The sequence below is a fragment of the Macrosteles quadrilineatus genome, unplaced genomic scaffold, assembly GCF_028750875.1.
Source record: "Macrosteles quadrilineatus isolate MER2022 unplaced genomic scaffold, UCM_ALF_1.0 Scaffold_8__2_contigs__length_117827958, whole genome shotgun sequence".
NCBI classification, from domain to species: Eukaryota; Metazoa; Arthropoda; class Insecta; order Hemiptera; family Cicadellidae; genus Macrosteles; species Macrosteles quadrilineatus.
In genome coordinates this window covers 97,196,287-97,213,808 of record NW_026542601.1, presented here as the reverse complement: position 1 = coordinate 97,213,808, position 17,522 = coordinate 97,196,287, and the positions used below count along the sequence as shown (strand labels likewise).

The window sequence follows — 17,522 nt, the reverse complement described above, 5'->3', positions numbered from 1 at the left end:
TTGTTCGATTAATGCTTCGAGGAAATGTATGTGGTTGAATAAGCAGCAATTGCTCATTACTAGATGAATTTAAAATAAAAGTTATTACTCCATTCATAACTTGAAAATTATATGTAATTTTTTAATTGTAGATAATATTTTTCTACCTACATTAAATCCGTTGACCGTTATCACATTAGAAACTTATAAAGAAGTGCTTAAACTACGTAGCTCATTAAGGTTTTGCTAGCTCACTCTTATCACCACAAAATGATATACATTACATAGATGAAAATTTAACTGTCAAGCATAAAAACGACATTAGTCAATTTTGGTAGCTAAAAATGTTACAAGACGCTATTTTGTAATGTTTATGAGTTCTTAGTTTATAGTTCGATTACTTACTTAAGTTAAAATTACGTTTCACTACTTTACCACTGCTCAACCGTCACTCTCCTGTTACTGTACAAGTTGGTAGTCACGCCAAACATTATTACTACATCCTACTGTGCGTTTTGTGTCTACAAGGCGCCCAATAAAATGTGGAATATACTGTAGTCAATGTTGTCTGTAAAATGCTTGTGTTGCATCTGCATGCGATGTTCTGTATTGATCAAACTTATAAATATAACCGCGCTTATGAATAATACTGTTACTGTGTAATTAATGTAGAAATTTAAAAACCATTGAAAATCATCATTTGCAGAGCTCAAGTAAATCGGAATGTAATCCTTTGGTTGATAAATAAGTTAATCCAGACAAAAATAAAGGGAATATCAATTTCTAAAAGGAACTAAAAATGAAAACTCTGAGAGAAAAATTACATTTCCGTAACAAGTCAGAAGGGCGGATCAAATGTGCGGAACCAAGTGGTAGTCCAGCTCGATCAGGCGTCCTGTTTGTATGCATGTGTAATTTCGTGACCATGTTTCATTTATGAACCTGTCAAACATACGATGTAATTGAAAGTCAGACCACGACTTTTCAGCTGTTTGCATGTATCTGTAAAACAAGGTAATTCTTGTCTTTCGTAGACAAAGGTGTTTTCACACTATGTTTAGTTATTTCTTAAGTAGCGACTATAAAAATTCTGCGTTTTTGAATTGTTCAAGAATTGCTAGAGATTCTGAGTGTACTGTGTGGGAAGCAAATTTCCTTTTGATGATCATAAAACCCTTCAGCGTCGTAGTCTTAAACATTTTTGAAATGAAGCCAACATAATTAGATCCAATCACAGTGAAAAATTAATTATAAGGCATTTTTATATTTGTATTGAAATAAACGATCATTCTTTTTGACATGTAAAACGTACAATTTGTTGAATACAATGTTTTTAACAAACATAGCTTAATTTGTTGAGGTTTAATTTATCTTTAATTAAAATATATGATTTATCCACACTTTCTGATCATTTATGTTGTGATGATCTATTCCATCAAAAGAGACCAACAATACACACATAAATATCTTCTATGCACATTATCATTCTATGCTCTTGTATGATTTGATTAGTTAAATGTAACAAGTAGTAAACAAAGTGAGATTGCTTCCCTAACAACGGAGTAGACAACAGCAGCGGGTTCTGTTAATTTAAAACAGTTGCCAGTTAATGAAAGAAAATTGTTAAGAAGTAAAACATTTACTTTTGCCTTAATTGAAATCAACCCGAGTTACAGCTTGTAGCCGTAGCTTCTGTAATGTAATTTAATTCTCGCCCAGCTCGCAACACCTTTGAGTTCCATTCAAAAATTACCGTTACACACAGCGTTACAGTTGATACGCTTCCAATTTAATAGGAGTTCAAAAATTAAGGTAATTGTTCTTTTTACACTCTAGTCTTGCGTTGAGTATAATCTGATCAAAATGTCTGCGATCAAATTTAATGCAAATTGCTTTAAAATTGGCTTCGGTTTTGTTTATAGTAAAAATCATACGATTATAATATTCAATTAATTAGACCTGATAGATATTGTTTTCTGCAATTGCATAATGACTGATTTATAACATCATTGTGTTCCTATACGAAGCATTTGTATATATTTTTACGATGTTGTTGTATAAAAAACACTACAGTATGTCACTGCACATAATATTATTTTTAAGTTAAAAGTTTTGTAAACAAATGATTTAGGTCATACGTTACAATAATGACAAGAATTAATAATAATACATTATACTTTATGCGTAAACCATTTGCTTTGCAAATTTTCTGACATCCTGTACGTCTAAGTTGAGAAAGATATTAGACAATCGACACAAAACATCCTTAAAGAATTTATTACCAGCTAATATTCAGTATATGTTACTATACGATACCAAAAGAAAAATATAGAAAACATTGAACTGTAGGATAATATATTATTATACATTATCACTGATTAATTGAGATGGAGACGCCACCTAGGTGCGTATTTTACCCCCAAATACGAGCGAAGTATGAGTATAGAGTGGAGTGAGATTATCTGTTTAGCTTTACTGACTAAGATCAGCTGTTTAATTAGTCAGGACTATTTATTTAGAGCCCAATGATCGTGGACAGCTAGGTATATAGATCGACCTGTTGTAGTATACTTCAGTGTTTCTATTTAATTTATAGTACGACTTAAGGTGAACAAAAATCAACGATAAGGGCAATCAATTACAACTAATTACACGTACTTGTTTGTTATAATGACGTATTGATGTGGTATATATTTGCCGACAGATCCTATTGAATCTCTACTCGCCATATGGCTCGTTCACGTAGCCCGTCTAGATAAGCTGCATAATTGGCCTCACTAGAGCTGAATGAAGCTCTATGGTCAATAAACGCTTTCAATGCTGCACACTCCACACTCTACAGTTTGTGTCTAATTGTTTGTGTTCGTGTTTGATTCAATTAACTTCATATTTAGATTTAATTAAAATTCTAATATTCAAATAATGCAATTTCTCATTCAAATAGCCTACTTCATAACAAATATCTATTAAAAATTAATTTTTATTTAATTTTACTAAACTTTAGATTAAAATTTACGTTTAACATAAATTATTATGAGTTGAATTAAACTAAGCTAAACAGATATTGTTTTAACCATACTTAAAAGAAGTTGATTTGTTTTATTTCAAAAATCATTTACAGCCTCGTATGAAAAAATTTTAGCCGAACAATATAGACTACTCTTGTTTATAAAATATTTTAACGTCAATCTTAGCGTCTCAATTTGTCATTCCTAGTTTTACCACAATTTTAATACGGTAAACATATTATAATAAATGTATAGAAGAATCTATTTAATTTGTTTACTATTTCTTAAAACGTACAGTAAATTGTAGGTACAACTCATTCAATATTTTGTTTACGTGATTTACTATTATTTTTTAAATGTAAATAATAATGATTACAAGATAAAATAAAATAAAACTAACCTTTTTTGTTTGAAATTGGATAACTATGAAAACGCTAACCTACTAATATTTTTCCACCATCCAGTAACTTCTTTAATCGTTTCACGTGTAGGCCTACAAGTCTTGTAAATATACATTTTCCGTGTCTCTCCCCATCTAAGAGGTTATTTACCGTTAACAATCACTTGCATGCGACAGGAGCATCGGCCAGACTTAAACATAAAATGTTCCGTTGAAAAACAAGATTGATTAGCCAAATGATTTATATTTGGTTGGCGCATGACATCGCATGGTTCGATGAGTTTATTACCTTGCCCTAGATAAAGCAAGACCCTCTGCTTTTCTTGTTAACTTTATCTGTAAGACGGATTGTATATTGCTCCACATTTGACCCAACAATTATTTTTTTAATATGAAAGTGGTTTGTATGATGCATTATTTGCATTTTTGGGTTAACATAGGTCGTAGAGTATACTAGAACTTTTTTTTTTATTTAATGGAAATAATGGAAATGATTTTTATTAAATAGTTTCAAGCAATAAATATGCGCGATAGGGTATTGAAAAAGAATTATATTTTAAAATCTACTTAAAACAACGGACTTATGGAATAAATAAGATTAAAGAGTATAAAATACTGATTTATCTGGATGTTTCAGATTGTAAAATATAAAAAATAATCGTACCAATGTTTGCCATTTCAAGGACTATAAAACAGGACAGTCTGTACGTGAAAACTTTACCTTTCATCTGTCATGAAAGTAACACAATCAATATAAGCCAATCTCGCATCCACGCATACATACACAAAACAAGTATGATTGTCAAACCCATTGTCAATAATTATCGAATCCAAAAATGCCAAACAATAATTTGAAGATGTAAAAGAAGGGATTTAAGGGATGTTAGCGCCGACGCCGCTAGGAGGCAAGGGGTTGTTGACAAAGTGGGCTGAAGTGCAAGTGAAGTACCGTAATGAATATAACCACCGTCAAGTGAAGTGGGGCCACTTTGTCATAGAGCCTGTTGTGTCTGCCACTGCACCCGTAGGAACAATCGGCTTGACTTATTGCAATTTTAGAATATTTTAGAATAATTTTTTATGAACTAGCTGTTACCCACGGGCTCCACCCCGTTTTACTACATTAGTATTAATAAAACTATTGATTGGTTAAGTTAAGATGAAATAAACAAAACAGAATAGAGTAATGGTAATACAAACAAATAATAACAGCTGAGGTATTTTTAACATTAGGCAAATGGAAAGTTCCCTTTGGAAAGCAATTACGACCTTATAAAGCAATTTATGAAATAATGGATAATATTGCGCAAAGTTTCTCGTCATGACGAGCATTTTAAGTATATGGTTTATGGGGGTGTGACTTGTAGTTTTCTCAAAAGTTCATGGGTGCTTTTGGCTTTATATATAGATTTTGCTTCGTCAATTTCTGAAGCGGATAGTTATACGAGGAATAACTAATTCAAAACATGCGACTTGCGAAAAGTCCTACTAATTGAGTTTACCGAACATACTTATTTTACGGCTTCGTTCATTTGTAACAATTTGTGACAATGCATTTTTTGGGAGGAGCGAGTTGGTTTTGTGTCAGAACACGGGACTTGGGTCCCCGAGGTACTTGGTTCAAATCCCGCCGATCACCAATGTTTTTTTCAAGTGATAATAGGCTGTAACCTCTAGGATTATGCGGAAGTAATTTGAACAACGATCCCGGTCTAGAGCATAGCGTTAGGACAGTAAAATTGTATTCTGGAAATAATAATTGTCATCATATTTATGTTACTTATGTTATTTATATTACTAATGTTATTTATGTTTATTACCCATTTATTACCCTACTATTAGCCTTTTCCACACTTTTTCTATGTACGGTTTAATGTGAAATATTCCCTATAAAGTAAGTATAAAAATGTGCTATGACTACTTCAATAGCCGTACATAGGTTTATCTAATATATTTATTGAAACAAGAAGCCATCGACGACTCACTCACGTTAGTAAACAACTAAATATGTAGATTATAATTATTATCTTTTTATTAAAAGTAACTTCATTATTTTTACACTCATAGAACATATCTGAGGATCAGAAGGCAACATATGTTTAACCTTGAATTGAAACTTATTTTATGTTTGTACAGACTTCCAAAACATAAGTTTCATCCATTGGTATTAAAATATCACAAATTGAACTTTGAGTCTACAATTGAAATTCTAATTAGCTAAATAACGCGGTGTGAACACCGCAGCCCAGGGTGTCTGGTTGTTAGTCAACACAAATTGGAACAGTTTCGTCGCTCACCAATACTGTGTACCTGACAAAGTGGGCTCGTCTCGTTATGCTCGTCATTACAACGAGCGACGTCGCCGCGGTATGAGGCCAATGTGCGACGAGCGACGAGCCCCGGGCCTTCGTTATACCGAGCACCGAGCATTGAACGTGCTTTACATTTTATTTCAAGTGTTTTAAACAAGCGGTTTCTTTTAAACTTGTACCCTTTGTGAAAAAAGATGTTCAATTGTTCTCAAGATTGTGTACAGTTGAAGTATGGCACTTGTTTATTGGTGTAAAGCAACCGTCTTCAATTGAAGCGATTGGTATGAATTATTCCATGTTCAAAACAACATCGTAGCTCAGAAAGAAAGATAAGTTTCCAAAAATGCCCCAGTACTTCACCACTTACACAGTACAGTTGTACAGTGTTGTGGTTGTATTTACCACTTACTTGTTAATGTTAGTACCCATCTAAATGTTCATTCTGTCTAGTCTCCAAAACCCTGTGCAATCCCCCTCCCAAGTAAAAAAATTGGTCGGTTTTACTAAAATGCGTATTTCTCAATGACATTTTTGTTTATGGAGTGAAATCGTAGCTTTTTTGACCCATGGTAATATTATTTAGATCGGCCCCATTTAAAAATTGATTGGAAATCTACTATTATGTAATTTATTTGTAAAGCTAAAAACTGAAATGGGGAATATTTGTACACGGCCATTTTGCATTTTTGTAACAGTACAGTTTTGATACGCTACGATAATAAATTAAAAACCCGCTCCTTTAATTATCCTAACAATATAACTTTCATAATCCTAATAATATCATCCTTTACAAAAAAAATCTACTAAAATAACTGGTAATTTTAACGACTCTTACTTATTAAACACCTTAAAGTAAATGTTCCACTCACAATTTCAGTTGTAAGCTACCCATGTGTACTGTGCATACTAAAGTCCCTCTGTTTTATTATCCCGTCTCTAACTGCAGCTATTAACATGCAGATATCGAGCCGGGTGACCTAGAACCTTGATTGGTAGTCAAATAAACTCGGCAGTGAACTCAACTCAAGCTTCAAGTGTTTCATCAGCTTACATTCAGAATCGTAGAGGATAAATAATGTGACGATCAATATGAAACAAGGTAAGAGTTTTCCTTATTTATGTTTACAATTTGGACAGATTTTGACATTTATATATAATTTGAGTAGTAGGTGTTCTGGTGATTGCGGTTTTACCGTACTCTCTATTTTATACCATTACATAATTTTTTTTTTTTTTTTTTTTTTTTAAAGAGGTTGGCGGCCTCTAATTAATGGTTAATTAATGGTTTTATTTTTTTACCATTTCATAATTTCGATAAAAATATTGTAAATAAGTAAGTGATATTTTTTCGGGTACTCTATTACGAATTAAGATTAAAGTATCAATGGACAGGCCTTATAAAATACTTTTTTCACAATTTGCTTTATACATTATTTGTTTACAAATCAAATCAAATAAAAATATCTTTGTCCACATACATATACAAGTACATGTTAGTACATCTGAATAGTGTCAACTGTCAACTTAGCTAAAATAACATAATGCTTGATTATTCATATACGTGCAGCTATTAATATGCAGATACAGTTAAACTAAAATAATGAAAATAATTGTTTGATTAACTAATTTAATAGTGATTTATTATTTATTTCTTAAAAAAATCTGTACTTTATCTTATAAAATTATGAGCTATATATCAACATTGATTGCTTTTACATAAAGTGTCTAAATAGTGGACTTCGTGGACGAATATTTTCATTTTTTTAGTTACTGTTAATGGGTTGAAAGTAAACTGGATCCTCTCTCTCCTACCCTTATTCTAACACGTGTATTTGGTCTATATTCTATCAACTAAATAAATTTCAAATCTAAGCATAATGAAAGGAAAATGTCTAGCGATGTAACGCCTTGTTTATGTAGAGATCTCACCTACACACGCCTAATTGAACACCAAACCCATAATGACTAATGGTTTACTGCTCTCCAGTAAGCCCAGTGAATGATCAACAAAGACTATGGCCCAGTGGACTTAACCATGGAATCCAATGTATTAGTAGGCGGACAGTGGCCACAGACAGTTAGTAACTGCTTTGATGGACGTTGAACTGCTTTGTGGGGACTCGAGCGGTTACTATAATTTGCCATGTGAGTGTTAACAATGAGTCCTATGGTACATGCTCGTGTGTCTACGTAGAAGAATATACTTGTCAGTGTAAATACTAAGCTTTTATGGAGTTTACTTTTACATTTGTAAGATATAGCATTGATCATGTGCTACATATAATATGCTATACATATTTCATGTATTATACTTTTATAAACCCCTCCTACATACACTAAGTCAACATTTTTGTTTATTGAATTAATTACAGTTTTAATGTACTTAAACGTTCTTGGTGGCAGTTTAAAAGTTAAAAGGTCGGCTTTGCTATAGTAACCTTTAAAAAAGCCACAGGTATATAGAATTATTCCGCAAATATACCAGAATAGTCCAATCTACAGCATTGAGAGTAGTTCATGTTATTCTATTGTCTCCATGATATGGAAAAATTCAGTACCGCAAAATCATACGTAATCATTAAAGCTGGGTTTTCCTAGGCGCGGAAGCGGAGAGCGGAGAGAGGAACGCGGAGAGCGGAATTGAAATTAACATGGCATTCCGCTCCGCTTCTAGGAAAACAGTAACATTAAATTGCCTAAAGCTGGGGTTTCCTAGGCGCGGAAGCGGAGAGCGGAGACAGGAACGCGGAGAGCGGAATTGAAATTGAAATTAACATGGCATTCCGCTTCGCTTCTAGGAAAACAGTATTTTAATGTTACTGTTTTCCTAGAAGCGTAGCGGAATGCCAATTTCAATTCCGCTCTCCGCGTTCCTCTCTCCGCTCGCCGACTCCACGCCTAGGAAAACCCGGCTTTAAATCTAAATTATAGCGTTATTTGGGCGCTAATCAATTTCGGTGAGATGAGTGGGACGATCTTTATCCCATTGATAAAGGATAGGTGTGGGTCCAGTTTCATACCTCGACACCTTAAAAATCATGTGATTTTTTTCTCAAGAACCGACGTCATTTTTAAATCGTCAGGCTAGCCCTCTGCCCCAGTCGGCTGATTGAATATGCAATAGTATCGTATAGTTTTATAATTACTTGTAGGTACCACTGTACACAATTTTGAATAATTTTGAACTATTTTGCACTCAATTCAACATAACTCTTCATAACGCAACATACAATAGAGCACTACGTTTCTGCTCTCATTGTTCAAGTATCACTCTTTCTCACGAGTCAATTAATCCACTTTAATCTGATCCGACCGTAAATAAAGCTAAACAAGACACAACAACCGAGCGCTTTGCAAGAACAAGGAAGAGAGTTAACGGCCAATAAAATTAGCATCAACGTGCAGTTATGACGCCGGGATCATAATTAACAGCGAGGCCAGTTGATTATTTACGGCGCTTCTCTACCTCACACGTACAAAGTATACAAGCGTTTTTAGATCACCCTTTAAGTTGCGGTTCCAATTCAGTAGGAGTTTTTTTTCATGAAACGTCAAAAAGTAATTTGGAATGTTTGATTATTAATTTTATCTTTGATTCCGTGTAGATCGCTGGGTTGCTGAGTAGCTACAGTGTTCAACTAGTTAAAGGTTAGGTCGCCGGTTCAATCCTAAGAAAAGCTTGTTCGTGGTTCGATATTTTACTCAGCTGGCCTTGATCAGTAGGCGAAATTATTGTTCTTGGTAACACCGATAACAGCTAGTCTTAGCCAGTGACTAACCAACAAATCTACATGGATCATCTAACCTAATTCTACACTACACACTCAAGAGGTAAACGATTGATTGGTTGATTGATTCTGGTATTAGATTTTCTGCGCCGGTGAACGCGGTGTGCCAGCAATACGAAAGAATGGGCTTGGATGAAATATGATTCCTGTGTAGGTCATTTGTGATCCTATAGTTGTTTAGATGAGGATGAGTTTTAAATGTATTAAAAGAGAATGTAAGCTCTAATTATAAATTTAGGTTTTGCCGAACTTACCTATTATCTGAATAGTCTCATACATTTTACTAAATAAACTTTATGTGTTGTTTAGGAGTTTTTCAATTTCAATTTATTTCAGTGTCCCTCATCATGTTACATAAAAGGTATACAAATTGAAATCCAGACAATAAACATGCAACAATGAACTAAAATCGGCGATTTGCTTTCATTTGCAAATGTTCAATCTTAGTTTGCAAGTGAGACATTTATACCCGATGTTCTTAACTCCGAAGCAATGAAAACCACAGCTTAGGCTGCAGTATCACGGAAAATTCAATCGTGCATTGAACTAAAAGCTGAGAATTACAGTCAAACATGTTTAAACTAAACTGAAATAAGAATGACCGAACCAATACACAAACCTGACCGATTCCCGCGTATTACCTGCAATTTGTAAACAATAATAGGACGATTTAAAGCGTTCGTGACCAATCTTGAAGACGCAAATGGTAATATTTTCCATAATGATCCGTATAAGCGTACGCCACTCGTGCCGCTCTACCACCGCTCACTAACTGAGCGTCAGTATTGGCAGTTTTCCCCTATAGGTACTAGCCCGGAATTGTTTTACACATAGCTTCAGACTAGGCGCGGAGAGGGTCGTGGCAATAATCACTTGGTGATTGGCGGAATTTGAACCCGGGTCCCCGAGAAACGAAGTCCCGCGCTCTACCAGGCTAGCTATCCCCAAAGTTTGTGGAGGTAATATAAGTTACCATTATCTCCTACTGTGCGTTCTGTGTATACAAGGCGGCCAATAAAATATGAAACATACTGTACTCATTGCTGTCAGTTGAACGCTTAGTGTTGCATCTGCATGCGATGTTCTGTATTGATCAAACTTATAAATATAACCGCGCTTATGAATAATAAATCGTGGGTTCCTTATTAATCTACTGTTTTCCTTATGAATACGTTTTTTTATTTTACTTTAAGTACGATATTGTTAGATAGGGGACTAATTTGTATTGGCGATTTTTCAAATTTATTGACTCATTTGTATTTATCATCGTAGTGTTTTGAACGTTGAATTTCATTTGCAGCATTGAAGGATTTTTATTATGCGTGTCCAGCATATTATAATGTGTAGTTATAATATATAACGCGCCACTCATCCCACACCCATATTTGGGCTAAAATACGCACATAGTGGCGTCCCCATCCTAAATTGATAATTTATAATAAAATTGATATATCACCACACGTTAATTTGATAATATAGGTCAAACACAGTAAATAATAGATTTCAATCCTTAATGGATCAGTAAAATGATCAGTTAATGCTACAATGTTACAATGATAATGTTACAATGTCAATGTTACAAATCACAAGTTATGTTTCTAACCAATATATTATTATGTAGAGTATGGTTTATTGTTGTACATTTAATTTTTGCTATTTATTCTAAAAAAGACTTTAAAACGTGTTATACGATACAATTATAAACTATTTTTAACCTTCTGCTACTTGCAACTAAAACCATTTTAGGTTTGTTCTGTAAAAATTAAATGAGTTAGTATCAATGAATTGAATGGCTTCTGACTAAATTCTTTACATAAAACACACAAAAAAAATTACATACAGAATCATGCATTAGGATGAAAAGTGTACTTGCAGGGTCTAAAATTAGTGATACTTTGAGATTCTTAAACGGATAGTAATGTATTTATTTATGTACATTGGTCAATAAATTTCAATTTGTTTACTTCATACAAAAATTGCTAAACAAATCTAAAACTATTTATTTGCATTTAGAATACGCAACACCTACTTTCAACAAATCATATTTAAGTAACACCACAAGATCAACAACAAACAGAACTACACATTTACCGCAGCAGAAAGATCGCAACGCATTTTCTAAGCTTTAATTAACAGTTTGCAAAACACTAGACTTGGTCTAATGGGGCAGAGTAGGAGAGTAGAGTTGAGTTGTTAATCGGTCTACAGAGTGGGTTGTGGTAACTCACCGGTCAGTGATGTATGGTCTACTAATAGACTCGTCTACATCTCTACATCACTACACTCAACAGCAACATTCCAGACGTGTGTACTGGGGATGTCCGCTACATCGTTTGTCATGGTCAGCTACGCGGAGAACGGTCGGGGATATTTGGGCGATTGGAGGGAATTTAGTTTTGTTGAACCACGAGATATGATTTTGAGTGTAAAATTCCTTCGTGAAGCAAAAATTATTACCATCTGTTATGAAAAAGGTCTGTGTATCGTCTTCTACTAAAACTAATGATTGACCGAGTTAAGGCGGTGACACACTATCGATCTTTTCCCCGATCAAGACCCCGAACCGAGCAGGGAGAAGGGAGAAGGGAGAAGGGAGATAAATATCAGCAAAATTTTACTCCGAACATTTCCCCGAACATGACCAAGACCAGACGAATTCTACCGAGCGCGGCAAAAGGAAGTTTGGAGAGAGATAGAGAGTGTGTGCGAGTGAGAGCGCGGAGGCAGTGCCGTGGAAGAGGGAGGGGAGGGGGGTGCACACCAGACCAAAGCCAAAAAGTTTCTATAACATAAAAATTATTGTTAAAAGTCGCATTTTGAAAACTTGTCGCAAAAATAAAATATTCTAGAAAGGATGCTTAGTTATATCTATTTATTTCAATTGGTTTTATTCATTGAAATAACGTTACAGAATGATCATTTTAATTGCCTTTAATAATATTAATGTTTATATTATTTTTGAAAGAATTTAAGTCAACATCAATTACTTAATTCAACCTTAATATTATTGATATAATTGATTTAACGGTTTCTACACTTTCAACCTTGACCAAACAAACCACAAACATTACATCTTAAATGATTATAATATATAACGGCAACATATTACCCAACAATTATTTATTTTACCAATTAAAGAGTTTAATTGCCATATTAAATCAGAACTATCAATGCTAGCGCAGGCGGCCGCTCGGTGCGGCGCTCGCGACGATGTACGGGGCAAAAATGTACCGTGACACAATATCGTACATCGGACCGTACATCGGACCGATCTTTTCTTTGATCTTTCGCCAAAAAACCGCCTCCAGAGCGCTCGTCTCCCTGCTCGGCCTGATGTCTTGTTCGGGGTCTTGATCGGTGTACGGACCCGTGACACACTATCGAACCTCGAACTATCGAACCCTTCGACCTCCCTTCTCCCTTCTCCCTGCTCGGTTCGGGGTCTTGTTCGGGGAAAAGATCGATAGTGTGTCACCGTCTTTAGAGTTCGAGGAAAATTAATAAATCGTAGAATTATGTTCTCTATTTAACACCTACTTATTACCTAACAACAGTGTCAATAATTATTATTAACTCGTGTTGTAGGTACGCTGACACGATATTCATCACATAAACACTTATTACCATAAATAATTATCAAATCCTCACTCTATTGCATGCTTAATCAAAAGTTTTAAAACCAAAGGGATCAATTCATTATTAACACCTTTTTGGCAATGGATTCGTTTTTTTTTTCATTGTGGAGATAAATCAACTTTATTCCATAAGAAAATGTAATTGTATAGTTTCAATTTAGAATCAACTAAGCTTAATCCGCGATTGTAGAGACTGTAAAGTGGAGCAGTGACGAGTGTAAGACATCGACATCTCGACCTACAACCTACCATGATTTGCGCCAAAGCAAACGCGAGCAAATCAAATTCAGCCACCAATCAGTGTTAAACGTTTAAATGCAAGCAGCGAATCCCAGCATTGTTACATCTCGGAGACTTGATTTTATCCGACGTTCGCTACAATCATAGATCTTGATATTTGAGTGTAATTGTAGTGTTCATAATGTGTAGTTTAATAGACACTGTTGCGCTTAAAATCAAATTAATTGTTTCTACAATGTGTCCTTGTTGTGCTTCCGAAGAAAAAAATTTGAAAGATGGTGAATTGGAATGATAACGGTAAAAGCTATTGTCTAAAAGAATCCCTATGTAATGCACTAAAATAACTGTTACCTTATCCGCTCACCGTGTGAGTGTTGCAGGTCATCTATTAGGACTTACCAGTTTCTTCGACGCTACTAAATTAATTGTCACACAAAATGTATTATGTTGACCCATCTACAGGGTCCCTGTCACATGACATACCCAGCGAACAAGGAATATTAGGAATAATATTATTACTACGCTGGTCCTACCAACTGAAACCATGCTACTGCTCCATCACACCTTTTAGGTTATTTATACTGGACTACTAGTTGAAAATAAATTTTGCCATTGGAACTATGAAGTTACAACTAGCTCGTAGGCAACTTCAAAAATATAGTCCGTACGACTACTTGTAGTGACGATTTAGGTAAATCCATTACCTATAGTGGCAATAATATAACGACGCTTCAATATCTCGTATAGCCGTCAATTTCGTTATTACCAGTGGTCCTAAATAAAGTATCTTTTTGACACCACGTTATCAGAACTACTTAAGTCCTAATCCAGTAACCCTGATTGTTCTTAGACCAATTAACCTACTGAATTTTAACCACTACGCCATTAACCTTCTAGGTTATTTTCACCTATCAGTGTTATCATTGACATTATTTGACCAGCTACAACAACACAGCTACTAGGTACCACTATTGACTAATAGTCCGTTCTACTTAAACCTTGCCACTACTTCATTAGACCTACCTCCGAGGAATTTTACAGACCGCGCAGCAATCGTTATTCATTACCACTAGTTGTTTAGACCTACATACGACGTTAAATTTGTCAATTGTGCTAGTACAACTACTAAACGTTTCTATGCCGTTACACCTGTAAAAATCAACCAAATCTTTACTACTACGTCCATATCTTCTTCGTGTGGGACATTCACTAGATCTACCAGAATATTATCACTAGGACACTTGCACTTGACCTACCTGATATAGTCCGCTTTGCAGAGTATCATGTTGGCCTTGGTAAAGCACGAGGTGCCGAGGTCGGCGAGCAACGCTCCACAGCATGAACACTTGAGACAACTGTTGTGCCAATAGCGGTCCAACGCGTGCAGCAGAAACCTCTCCACAATCTTGCCCCCGCAGCCCGCACACACCTTCACGTTGCCGCAGTTCTGGTTGTTGTTGTTATTGTTATTGTTGTTGTTGTTCATGTGGTGGTGGTGGTGATGGTGCAGTTGGTGGTGGGGTTGTTGGAAGGCCGGGTGCTGGTGGTGGTGGTGCTCGTGGTGTGGAGGGTGGGGTATCACGTGACCGTGGCCGTTGCTGAGGTTTCCCCCACCTTGCCCTCCACCGTGGTAGCTACTGTTGTCCGGTGGCGGGGAGTGGGGGGAGCTTAACTCCGTGTAGGGGTGGTAGTGGGGGTTCATAGTCGTGGTGGCGGCCAGCTTGACTATCTGCAACAAGAAAAAAACGTTCTTAGGTTCCCGAATAAAACTAATTAAAACAGGTACATATTTTAAGGAGCGAGTCTCAAAGGACAATTACATTTGTCTGACTTGATATAGACTTTCACGGTCACATTCACAGGATGTATACTCATTATGTTCTGGGTTCAGACCGCGTCTCTGCATCTGAACACAGAAGTGTCGGAGACGTACCTAGGTCACAAGGTTTTTCTGGTCTTTTCCAGTACTGTATTCCCGCGAAACGATGATGAAGAAAGGAGTATCAAAATCACATACAGCTCGAAAAGACAGTCGAATCCAGCAGTCATATATTAGAAATTTTGAAATGATTTCTTATTTAGAAGTTAAACATAACACATACACGAAGTGATTTAACGATTAAAATTTGCGATATGCAGGAATCCATATACAACAAGAAAAGTATGATTTCAAATGTTCGTCTGCTTCGAACTCAAAAATCAAAGGGACCAGCGCTGGTGAGTTTGCACATTTCGCCCAATTTATTACTACTAATAGAGTTGCCACAAAACTACGAGACGCGACAACATACACATACACATTTGTATATCTGGCCTCCAGCCAAGGTTTGACCTCCCTAGTCTTTGTCAAGTCTGCATTGTAATGATCTTGTTAAGAAAAATATTAATTTAGATTAATGCAGTTTCAAGTGGAAACTGCAGCAGGCGTTATGTATTCGTCAATTCGACGGCATTATCTTAAAAAGTGTAGATCCAGTTACTGACAACAATGATTATTAGAGAATTCAGGACTAAGGAATAGAACATTCACGTTTTCAAGGATACAATAGATTTTTTACTTTAAAAAGCTCCGGTGAAGTGTCAAGACTGCAAATTACTAGATTCTACTCAGAAAAAATTTCATTTTCTCAGATCTGGCGTAAAATACAAACCGCATTACCATGGATCTCCGTACGACTTCGAAGAGTTTTGCAACTGTAAATACCAATTTGCATCGTAGATCCTAATACGGACTTATGCACCTGCACAAAGGCACGGCAAACCGAGGCAAAGTTAGAGAATTTCAACGCTTTGAACTAATCTTGCCTCAGGGAAGAATTTAAAGACAGGCCTACTTGATAATATTTGGAATGAATATGTTTAAAATTAAGGCCTGCGTACTTTTCTATTTTAATACCGAAAAGTCTATAGTACCTTTTATAATATTCGTAAGTTTTTTTTATATCACTTCTTAAGTATTTGCTTTTTAAAATCTGGAAATACTTTCTATATTTGGGAGTTCATTAGTACAATGATACACCATTACTAAATAGATTGGATAAATTTTGATTGATAACTAATTTCAACGTAAACTGTGAAAGAAATTTATTAAGTAAATATAAACTGTTAGACCCCGATTTATATAGTTTTTATCTGTACATAAATTTCCATCTGGAAAGAGAAGTTTAACCCGTTGATTTTATTTTTAATTAAAAACTGAAGATTGCAATGGATTAGTCCAAAATGCTTCAAAGGAATATCTTTCATTTGCAACCGATTGTGCATTTATATTTATATTTTATATTCAATCACCCAAGGGAAGCACATTACGTAATTGTTATGAAAAGAAATGATTAATTAAGGTTTTCGTCCACATGTTCACCGTCGGCAGTCGGGTTATTAACAGTAAACAAGAAAGTAATTAGAACAAAGTTTGATAATAAAGGATTTAATTGCTCAGAGTTAATTAGGATAATGTCGGCTGAAGCTTAGACAAACGGCAATGGCTACAAAGGATTTCCACTTGATATAGATTGTTGTTACTGTATAAAAACGGGAAATGAGATACAAGAAATGTTGGATAGATAAAAATAATATTGGAAACAAAATGAAATAATAAATGTTGTGAATTTGATAGTTCGCTCTCTTTTAGCAACATGCGTTTAGTCATGTTTGATTTGCAATGGCGATTAAAATTTCCGTATCTTTGTAAGTTACGTCTTAAACTAATTACGACTGTTCACTCAAAACACCAATTAAAAATCAAAAAGTAAACAATTTTTACAATTATTTTTGATAAGGTCACAGGCACCACGTTAAGATAAAGAACGTGATAAGAAAAAGGAAAAACGTCAATAGGATAATTTACTATAATTACAATTAATACGTTGAGGTAAATTATTAGTCTACGGTTGGTAGGGGGAGTTAAACGTTAGTCCGTGAGTCCCTTAGGCTACAGGTGAGTCGAGCAGAGCAGGTGTTGGCTATACTTGCATCGATCTTACTTTGTGTCTAAATACTAGAATTAAACATAATAACTAACATTAATCTACAATGAGAAGGTACAAAATGAGAAGAAGTCGATAGAAAAAATCGGTCAGTCAGTAAATATAAAGGGAAAAATGTTATTATTTAATACAATGAGTAGATCCAGTATAAAACCCCAACTTGCCAACTAATGT

At 35.0% G+C, this 17,522-nt stretch overlaps 1 protein-coding gene across 2 annotated transcripts in view; it reads right to left on the bottom strand.

The window, feature by feature from the left end:
* The window catches only part of LOC128999460 (LIM domain transcription factor LMO4-A-like), a 335,278-nt gene that overhangs the window by 95,099 nt on the left and 222,657 nt on the right, over window positions 1-17,522 (bottom strand). For both annotated transcript variants that reach the window (XM_054425995.1, XM_054425998.1), the window contains exon 3: window positions 14,619-15,093. In XM_054425995.1, the coding sequence (XP_054281970.1) occupies window positions 14,619-15,064 (446 nt within the window). In that variant the 5' untranslated portion in view covers window positions 15,065-15,093. The remainder of the gene's footprint in view (window positions 1-14,618; window positions 15,094-17,522) is intronic.